General features: G+C 35.5%; 1 protein-coding gene across 1 annotated transcript in view; it reads right to left on the bottom strand.

The window, feature by feature from the left end:
* Positions 1-260: 260 nt before the first annotated feature.
* Aldh1a1 (aldehyde dehydrogenase 1 family member A1) overlaps positions 261-11158 on the bottom strand; it is a 55953-nt gene continuing 45055 nt past the window's right edge. The window contains exons 11-13 of the mRNA XM_004638124.2: positions 10042-10199; positions 5883-5957; positions 261-832 (exon numbers count right to left, since the gene is read on the bottom strand). Of these exons, the coding sequence (XP_004638181.1) occupies positions 760-832; positions 5883-5957; positions 10042-10199 (306 nt within the window). The 3' untranslated portion in view covers positions 261-759. The remainder of the gene's footprint in view (positions 833-5882; positions 5958-10041; positions 10200-11158) is intronic.

Genomic DNA, 11158 nt, shown 5'->3' with positions numbered 1-11158 from the left:
CTTTGTACAACTCTCCCCCTTAGAACTTCAGAGGAAGGCAGGAATTATGTATGAAGGGCTGTTCCCAGCTATCTCAAGGACTGATAGGATTACAAAAGTTTTTTTGTGGAAAGTAAATTACACGTCTTCACCCTTTTGAGAATAAGTAGATTAGATTCTTTTTTCTACACACATCTTTATGCTCAACTTAAGACTCTTGAAAGACAGGAAGAGTAAATCTCTATAGCACAAACTTTTAACTAAAAATAATTCAGACTGAATAAGATTCATGCAAGGCTTTTATTCAGCTTCATATTCAGACTACAATTAAATATTTAATTTGACAAGCAGACTAGACATTCTAGGAAGCATTTCAAAACACTTCAAGGACAGTGTAAGTGTTGGGAACAGAGCAACTTACTCTGCAGTTAACACAGACAGTAAGTACTTCAAGGAGTCATTAAGGGAAAAAACCTACATGACTACTGGTCCTGTACCATAAACTGATTATCTTCAGAACAGTTACAGAGTAAAGCACGCGGTTATGACAGAACTAGAGAGATCTTACATACAATTCCATCCATGTCTTGCAGGCTAGGACTTAGGGTCACATGTTAAAAGCAAAATGATTCTTTCACAATAAGCTAAAGTTGATGTGTAATACTAATACAATTAGCTTATGTTTAAAAAATTCTGAAAAAAATCATATTTAAATTCCACTATACTGGGGACTACAGGAGATGCTGAATTATTGAAGAATCTTCTCTCCACTTTTGCGCTTTATGAGTTCTTCTGAGAGATTTTCATTGTGACAGTTTTGATCTCTGTGTATTCATGGAGACCATATTCTCCCCTAGAAAAAAGAAGAAAATTATCATAAACACTATTAAGTACAATATTGCATATACATAATAAGTCTTAGTGTGATACAAGCATTCTCTTATTTATGTATGTAAGGACAATGAAATTTTTTTTCTTATAAGCAGAACCTAGCTGACCATAATTGAACATACATAAATCACCTTTGGAAAAAATACTGTCTTTCCTTTACATGCCTCTTAGTTGATTTTGATAGAAACTGTCTGCTTTCGACATTATTTTACTTGCATATACAAGTTCCAAACTCTCAGAAGACAGTTCAACCCAATGGGAAATTTATCATCATTACTTTGGTTTGTATTCAAAATAAGGCAGGTGTAACACAAAAAAACAAGTAGAATTACAGAGTCTGTCAGGAGTACTACCAAAAATTGTAAACTGAAGCAGAACCAGTATGTACCATGGAAAAATGACCTCACAACCATGATCATTCAAATTGTCCTAATCTTTTGCAATTACATTTTTAAACATCTTTGGACCTTAGCAAAGCAAAAGCCTGAACTTTATTACTAAAATTTATTTCTTCTTTGATGTCTTACATGCTTTTATACGAAGCAGAGGAGCAAGCAATTTACCTAAATGTAGGTTTTTGACACATCCTTTGTCATTTGTAGGTATAACTCTTTTGTTTTTCCTGTATTTAGTACAAGGTCTACAGGGTGTCACTACATAGTAATTCTCCTGTTTTCAGCCTCCCAAAGTGTTGGGATTACAGGCACATGCCACCACACCTAGTCTCAGTCACCATCTCAGCATGCCCCGTAGGCAGGGCTGGGTCTGCACGCAGGGGATCGAACTGATGGCCCCTGAGATTGCCTAAACCACGGTTATAATCTGCTGAATTATCTTGCTGGCCTAGCAGGTATAACTCAAGTCCACTACATAATGACCAGCGATAAACATGAGCCAGTCTCTTCCTACCATAGACCCTTGTTCTCAGGTTTATCTGTTCTCACACTTTTGGAAACTGTGCTTTATTTTTTTGTTGACAGGTTAACTAGAAGAATTGCGTTCAGCTCTTCTCTGTATTGTCTTTTTTTTTTTTTCAGAACCGGGGATTGAACTCAGGCCCTTGCGCTTGCCAGGGAAGCGCTTATTCCACTGAGCCATCTCCCTGACCCCTCTGTATTGTCTTGATGAGAAGATCCAATTACATGCAGGGGTACTGTGCTTAAAGTCCTAACACCTAGACACATAAAGATTTAAAGAGGAGTAAAATCTTGATTCTTTCCTTCCCCTCCATTGTGATGTATGTAGAATACATCTTTTCTCCTGAGAAATCTTGTCCTCTTATAGATCATTTTTTTTTTGGGGGGGGGGGTGACAGCTAAGCTTTTTAGAATACCTTTATAAGCTCCAACGAGCATGTTCTAAGTTATTAAAAGGTTTGTACACAGCTGTCTGAGACCCATTGAATGATAGTATTTTGTGAAGTATTTTATCTCCAAAAAGCAGATGAGTGAAACTGTGATTTCACCAATAGACTTTGTGCTGTACTGTGGCTTCCAGAGGCATGTGATGCTCTCAGGAGAGTAGTAAGTGTGAACGTTGTCCGCTCAGGTTGAAATGGGTCCTCACCCTCAGGGTTCACAGCGTGCGCTGCTTCCATGCCAGTGCAGAAGCCCACCTGCTTGCGTTTCTCCTCATCTTATTGTCTGTGAGATACTGGTTCTGTGTTTCTAAAAACCTCAATATACAAGTCACTGCGGATCTTATTCTAATGCTGATGCTGCTTCGGTAGGTCTGGAGTGAGTTCTACTGCATTTCTACTAAATGTCCATACAAAATTTATGCTCTCTATCTGTGGGCCATGCAAAAAAAAAAAAAAAAAAAAAAAAACGTCCTGGTGAGAAATTACGTCTGTTTTTCCCTTTGTGCCCAGGAATGAGATTTGTGCTGCTTAAGCAGGCACAGAGGAAATTTTGGCTGAACTGATCTGGCAAATATAATCAAACAAAAGACATTTATGTGATATAACTTACTAAAAGCCCAGCTGTTTACATTCTTTGCCTCTTCTTTTTTGAAAGGGACAAAAACTACCTTGTAGGGTACTGAGAATCAGTTAACTATGAATGTCCTACCAGTCAAGTCTCAGGTTATCTAGCTTAACTCCTGTGATAATGAGTGTGATTACCTAGAGGGAGAGATTCCAACTGCTGACTCTATCCCAGTACCAATCCAATGATCAGAGTTTCAAAAGTCAAATTTTGGTTACTCAGGGTCGCCATCAGACACATTGAGGTGTGTATCAAAGTGTGCACTCCACTCTTTGTGGCTTTTTAAGGGCTCTGCTCCCAATTGATCAAAATTGATTTTTTTTTATCTTTCAGAACAAGCTATAATTTGGCTTTTGGGGGTCATTTGAGGTTATTGCTTCTGTGATTTCCTTTAAACACCTTGCAAGAGATAACTTGTTTATTGGGTTCACTGAATTTATTAAAGAGATGTTAATAGTAATATTTTTTACCGCATCTTGTACAGCAATTAACCACTAGGAAGAATGTATGCAATGTGTTAATTATTGAAACTGTGCTACCAATTTGGTTTGAAAGTGTCTCATTGATATTTGTTTCTCAATAAAATTATGGAAAAATAGTAATATTTTTAGCTAACACGTGTGTGTGTGTGTGTGTGTGTGTATGTGTGTGTGTGTGTGTGTGTGCCAGGGATCAAACTCAGGACCTAGCACTTGCCAGGCAGGTACTTATGGCTCTGAGTTGTATCCCTGACCCCTAACTGAAATTTTTGAAGAAAAAATTATGTATAATATACCACGGATATGAAAGAAATTATGGGTCGCTGATTCCTGTGTTAAGTACTCAGATTTGGCTTCCTTATGCCTCAGCTTTATTAAAGCTTGGCAAAATTTTACTCAACAAAGTTAACATATTTTGTCTACTATTGTTTCATTCATTTTCAATATTCTATAAACATTCCAAGGAAAAGGTGTTCGATAGCTAGACCAACAATGAATTAGCAGCCCTAAAGAGTAATTAAACTCTGTATTAGATTCTTTTGTACAAAGTAATTAATTCTACCAAGGAATTATCCAGTAATGAACATTATAAAGAGAAGAAATTATAAAAGGGAAAAAAATCAATGTTGGATTCTTACTCTGGACAGTTACAGGACTAGTAATCGAACACTGAGAATACCAGATAGCTCTCACACAAGCAGAATGGCTGTTAATATCTCAGGTTTAAATATAAGTAACAAGGCTGAGATATTGGACAACTTGAAACAGCCACCTGGAAGGCCACTGATGGCATCAAGACTCTGATGAGGGTCAGTCAGGCTTCTGTCTATGCTGCAGTCTGTCCACTTATCACATGCCACTATCTATGGACTCAGAGACATTCTAAAGATGGCTATGGCTTGTCACCATTCACTACGATCAAAACCAATTTTCTTGAGTTCAGGATAGTTTAATCTCAATCATATTTCTCTTTAAAATCATTTGTTTCATTCCCAGAAATCCATAGTAACTGAACAAATTCCCCAGTCCCTGAGCATCCCATGTCTAATGTTCCATTCAAAGAAGGCCCTCTTTTTTATTTACTGATATCTTACACTAGCCTCATGCCTTTTTTTGTAAAGCTTTTTCATACCTTATCAATTATCATTAAATTTTTATCTCCTGAATTCTTACTGGAGTTAGAACCATAGAATTTTAAACCTGTCCACTTATCTCATACCACTATCTATGAACTATACTTCCTTCCTTTCCCTTCCCTCAAAGCTTGACTTCATTCTATAGATGAAAATTATGAGAATAAGAGCTACTGTGTATTCATTTTTATACTCTGTTGGCACTCAGAGTTTTCTGTCCTTAGGTGCTTGGCTCTGCACTTTAAGCCCCAGACTTCATAAGCAGGAACTCCCAGTCTGGTACTACCTAATTCATTCTGCACGTGAGCCTTTTGTATTCTCCATTTTTTAAACATATTTCTCCTCTACATAGCACAGTTATATAGAATATGGAGCAGAGCACGAAGTGACTGAGATGCCTAGGACTTTGGTCACCCCAAAAAGGCAAAGAATGTGCATTGAGAAAATAGACAGTCACGATGTCATTCTTCTCCTCTTTGTTTCCCCAAAGGTATTTATTTCATTGTAATTGTGCTAACGAACACAAATCACTGGGTTTATGGCTGCTCCAACATGTTCAGAGCCCTTAGAACAGACTCACTTTACTTGTTCTTCACAAAATTGTAGGCTTGTGCAATGTTTATCCTAAAATGGTTGTACATGATGCATCAACATTGTTTTAGTGGAATATGGCTTATTACTAAATGGAAAAATCTTTTAAAAAGTAAAATGGTTAAACATGCTTGAAAAATTAATCAAGTGAAATGCCATATTACTGTGTGTACTGTATGTACATATTAACAAGTGTATATCTTGGCTTCAAGTGAAAGAGCTCATGAATATACATACATGCATATATATATATATATATATTCTCTATTGAGACAACTATAAAGCATGTTTTCCTTGCACTGATTTCCTTCTAAGTTTATATTTTAGTACCAAAAATAAATCAATCGGATAATTTAAATTGTGGCAAATAAGAATCAGTCATGTTAATGATAAAGTCTCTTGCTCTAAGGCATGTCATTTATTTCAGAGATATATTCAAATAAAGTGTTCTTTACACTCTTACATTTCTTATAATTTCCAATTTAGTTCCTACCTCCTTACTGCAAATGTTTCTCAAGTGGAATATATATATATATATATATAATTAGCAGTTCTAAAAAGATGGCAAAATATGATCAGCAATGTAAAGTGCTTAATATGGTCCCTCTTGAACTATAGAAGCTCAATAAGTTCTATTTAACTTTTGCTTTGCATTTCTGCATTTATAGAATAATCCAACATTTGATAAATGATTTGGTGTTATGGATATCCAAGAAAGAACAAAGGTACATTTTATTTGTGATAGTGAACATGAATTAATTCCCTGGGAAAGAAAACCACTTTTATCAAGGTAAATATTTATCATAATAGAACATTTTTCTTACAGTTCTCTTCCATTTCCAGACATTTTGAATCCTCCAAAGGGGCACTGAGCAGAGATGACACTATAGCAATTTACCCTAAAAGAAAAAGAAGGAAAGAAATGATGCATGTGTCAGGTAACACTTAACCTATATAGTAACTCATAAATTTGGAACTTTAGAAATTTAGGAAACTTCTAAAGAACTACATTTTCCTATAACATATTCAAATTTTTAAAAAACTATATAAGTCAGAATGTAGAAAGAAGCATAAATATGCTACTTAAAGATAAACAAATAAAATATGTATGTGAATAGTCATTGCATCATAACGCTAATAAATGACAGTTTGAATTATAAAAGATAGAGGAACCAATATGCACCAGAAAGCAAAATATGGTTTCCTAGAGACTGGAATTTGCTGTCTGGGTGTTCTTTATTGCTTATATTTAATAAGTGTTATAATTCTCTCAAAAATGCACTAATTTGTCATGTAATGTGTATCATACCAATCAGTTCATTTTTTTCATTACTTGATTCAAAAATTTGCTAACATAGAGGCCTTGGCAAGGGTTGGATTTTTAAATTAATTTCTCAAATTTCATGAAGTGTTTAAAGAGATTTCTTTAAACAAATATAAAAACAAAAATGTGAATATAATTAAAGAAAAAGTGGTAGAAATAAACATAAGACTGAGAAATTAGAACACAGTTTTTTGTTTGTTTGTTTGTTTTTAGAATACAGTTTTACAGGCTATGAACAATTTGTTTAGATTTGCATTTCCTCCTGGTCATTATTAACAGAAAATATAATTACACAGGTGATTCTCACTATACACAAAAGGCAAAAAGAAATTAAAGCAGAAAAATTCTGTTTCTTATACTTTTCCCTCCTATCATGATACTTTAGTATACAGACAACAGAGTGACCTGATAAACTGTATTATACTTGGGAGAATTTGGCCATGGCTTTGATTTCTTTCTTTCTTTTTTTTTTTTTTTTTGGTGATACTAGGGATTGAACTCCGAACCTTGTGCTTGCCAGGTGAGTGCTTATTCTACTGAGCTATCTCCCCGGTCCTAATTTTGAAATAACATTCAGATTATTTCTCAGTTAAAACACTTACTATCCCAGTTCTCAGAGTTCTACATGTTCACTGGGCCACAAGGCCCTTTTCCAAGTATTGCCTACAGAGGGGACCATTCAGTTGTAAATCTCCACTTCAAAGAAGACAGCTACTTTGGCTTAATTCAGTGAGAAGAAAGATTTGTACTAATAGTGTTTGGACAGGATATTCTTCTGCATCTTGGACTATGGATAACCACTAAGAAGATAACAATGTACAATGTATTGATTATTGAAACTGTCCTATTAATCAGTTTTGAAACTGTCTCATTGATATTAGTTTCTCAATAGAATTAAAAAAGTAAAAAAAATAAAAAAGACTTTCTCTGCTTTATGCTTTAATTGCTCTTTCGATTGATGACTTAGACTTTGAAATTATTGGAAAGGTACCAGCAATGCTGGGATTCCATAGCTGTCTTCTAAATACCAAGCAGACATTATATCTGAGATGATGGCAGAATGAATATCAGTATACTTTAGAATATAAAGTAATAAGCATATGTCCTGTCAGAAATTCCAAATGGAATCCCAAGCCTGGCCAGTGGGATGATGCCCTACAAGCTCCTTTATCAAGAGATCACCTGAGGTTTTTCATTGGTAAAACATGCAGAAAACAATTGTGATCTTCTGACTTTACAGTGAAAATGAAACTATTTTAGAACAGGGTAACAGAAGGTTGAGAAATAGCCATTTAGAAAAAAACTGAGTTCAAATTGCTATCCGGATTCTCTCTCACGTTCCTTGATCTGTGCCACAGCGATGCTAATGTTCAGTGGGGCTGTTCCTCGGGCTGTGGTCTATCTACGTAAACTGCTCATGGAACTGCTTGCTACACAGGTAAGTCTCAGTAAACAGAGCTAATGTGCAAGCATGCAATGGTAATAAGGATTTATGCTCACAATTTATCACAGGAAATTTCGACATTCATCACTGGCCATACTGATTTTATGAAAAAATTTGCTATATTTTAAGGGTTTTTCAGATTTTGGAGTATTTGCATAAACTTTAGTGGTGTAGTCCTTGATTCCCAAATCAGAGTTAAAATTTACCCTAAAACCAAATGTTAGGCAGGTGGTTAGACCTTCGTGGGCCTGAGGGATAAAAGTGGGGGGAAGGGAAGTAAAGAGGGACCCAAAACAGAGTGTATTCCCAAAGAAACAAAGATTTCAGTGTGTAATACATCTGTAATCACTTGTAGCTCTCAGACCTAAAGAAATTCCACCACGTTCAGTGACATTTTAGGGTTACACATTTGGCACATTCCTTCTGATACCTGGACATCTAATGTCCAAATACGGAATACAGCCCTACTGAAAGCTAAATCCTACCACATAGTAACATCAGAGAAGAAATGTTCTTTAAAGACAATTCTTTAGGCTTAAGGCTGGTTTGAATTAAGAATATATCTTCCCTAAGTTTCCTACGTAATTAAAGCTCTTGAAGAAATACCACCTGAAAAGGATAGGAAGACACTGTTATAATTCCGAAGTGACTTTTAGGTAGAATACTAAGCATCATAATCACTATTGTGTCCTGAACTCCAGGAGTAATGCCTCTGGATGTAAATATATTCAAACTTCCCACTGCCTACATTCACTCTTAAAGGTTTAACTCTCTCTGTATGTATTTTACAGAAATTCTACCTATACATCTCCATGGCTGCATTTGTGTCTTCACTGAATTCGTTCATTAAGGACACAAAGAATCAAGGACCAAAGAAGTGCGAGGTCAGTTCCTCACCGAGTCAATACCCTGCTTCCTGGGGATCTCAAATCTTTGGAGTTTTATGTTGCTGCCTTGCAAAGCATTTTGGAGTTTTGATTTTGGGATTAGGGATATTCTGCGCTAACAGAGAGACAAGGTTGAGAGCCATTCTTTAGACACTGAGATTAGTCTCCCACTCAGCTCTGTCATGCATTAAGGCAACAAGATCATACTGAGGGCAGATGCAGTGGCACATTTTTGTATTTCTCGCACTTAGAGGTTAAGAAAGGAGTTCTACCTTTTGAGGCCAGCTTGGACTAAATGGTTAGACAAACAACATGGTGCATCTGAGAATAAGGGTTAACTAAACAACAACTCTTTATGGCATGGAAAAAAAAACTCTAGAGCTATCAACAGGGACACTTGTCAGTGTCTAATTCATTAAAAAATGGGATAGGACTGAGAAGAAAAATGATCTTCAGCTATTGGTAGGAAAAAAGATGAAGGCAAAATAATACTGTGAAAACAATGCAGACCTTGAGGGAGGGACAAGTCACATAAAAGTTTGAGAAACACACCTTAAAACAGACATTAAAACTTAAAGTACAAAAATTAACTATATAAAATAGGTCAAAACTGAAAAAGATGCTCATCAAAATTAAATATATTCTTCTAAATTATGACCTTCAGATATCGCTCATAATGACATAAAAAAATCAGAAATAAATATTTGCATGGGTACCAAAAGAAAAACGATTATCTTAACTGATTAGACCCGATTAAAGCAGAAATTTTTCTTTAATTTCCTTTGCACATAACAGTGTCAAGTAGTTAGAAAATACTTAACCATACTCCTACTGTATAAAAAAATTTCATGAAATGTTTTAGCTAAGTAATTCCAAAAGACTGGATTGAGTTAAAGAAAATGCCCCTCTTGAGGCCAGTGAGATAGCTCAGCAGTCTAAAGCTCCTGCTTAGGCAAACTCAAGGATGGTAGTTCAATCACCGACACCACATGCTGCATCAATCCTGCACTGAGCTGGCCACAAAAGAAAAAAAAAGAAGGAGGAGGAGGATGAAGACGAGGAGGAAGAAGAGGAGGAGGAGGAGGAAAAAGAAAAAAGAAAGAAAAAAACTTCTTTTCACATTTTGCCATTATAGCAATTAATTTTATCTATGCTTTGGGTTTCTTTGTTGTTGTTCTGTTTGTTTTATCTTATTTTGGTTTTGTTTGTTTTTAGTATGCTATGTAATATCTTAGTAGGCCATGTAATTGCATCTGAAAAGTTCAAATTAAGCTGTTAATATGGCTAATGTTAGAAAGGCAAATAGAACTTCCAGTCACTTGGCTTACCACACTGTCCCTGATTGCAGAGCGGCGGAGACTGTCACTGCTTTGTCAAGGTCTTTGGTAAAAACTCCTGCTGATAATCCATAAGTAGTATTGTTTGCTCTCTTGATGACATCATCCAGAGACTTAAACTTCATGATTTGTTGTACTGGTCCAAATATCTATAGCATAATAATTGAATGACATAAAATGATAGGTTAAAACAAAATATTTTAAGTGGTGGTATAATGTAGTCTCTCTCCCTCTTTCTCTCTTTCTCTCCCCTCCTCCCTCCCTCGCTCTCTATTTTATTCCAAATCAGATAAGATTTTTTTTCTCCACACTGACCTATGTGTATGAATCAAAATAGGTAACTACAGAAATGGTAGGTGACAATAAGTAGTGGTGATGCATTAATTCTCTTTGGAGAAAAGTAGGATATGGATAACAGTATTTATTTTCTAAATCTTACAATTAAGCTTTCAAAAATCTGATTGTGGATCTACTCATTAACTTGAGAATTTCTCTTTAGAAATATTAAGGGGCTCAAAGCCAACCTGAACTGCATAGTGAGATCTTGTCCCTAAAGGAGACAAATAAGATAAAAGATAAAAATTTAGAATTTCCTTCCTAGCTCTCTTTATTTTCCAAGTTACTGCATGTAGTAGTAAGTCCAAGAAATCAATGCTTGTTCTGTTGTATAAATGAGTAGATCATAATTCATAATATTTATGTTTTAAATATCACTGTGTCATTGAATTATCCATACCTGCACTCTCATCTTTTTGTAGTGCGTATACCATTAGGTAAAATAACATATTTTTACTCAAATTCTACTCTGTAGGCAAATCTTATGTGACATACATGTAACAAACAGAATATCCATTTCTCCAAGAGCTTGAATCTCCAATGTCGCCCCCTACAGTAACCAAAGCATGAGTTCACCGACAATGTCTATAATCACCCAGCAAGAAATAGAAATCACATTTGGCTTATTCTAATCCAAACCATTCTTTTCATTTTTGGTAGACTCTACCTAGCACAGCTGAAATCAACTCATTCTGTATTTCAGTCCCAGGCATGAGAAAAACTAATTTTTTCTTAAAAAGAATCATCTATAGGGCCGGGGAGATAGCTCAGT

The sequence above is a fragment of the Octodon degus genome, unplaced genomic scaffold (assembly GCF_000260255.1).
Source record: "Octodon degus isolate 3935 unplaced genomic scaffold, OctDeg1.0 scaffold00095, whole genome shotgun sequence".
Classification (NCBI taxonomy): Eukaryota; Metazoa; Chordata; class Mammalia; order Rodentia; family Octodontidae; genus Octodon; species Octodon degus.
Note: the sequence above shows the minus strand (reverse complement) of the source record. Positions and strands in the feature narration are given on the sequence as shown.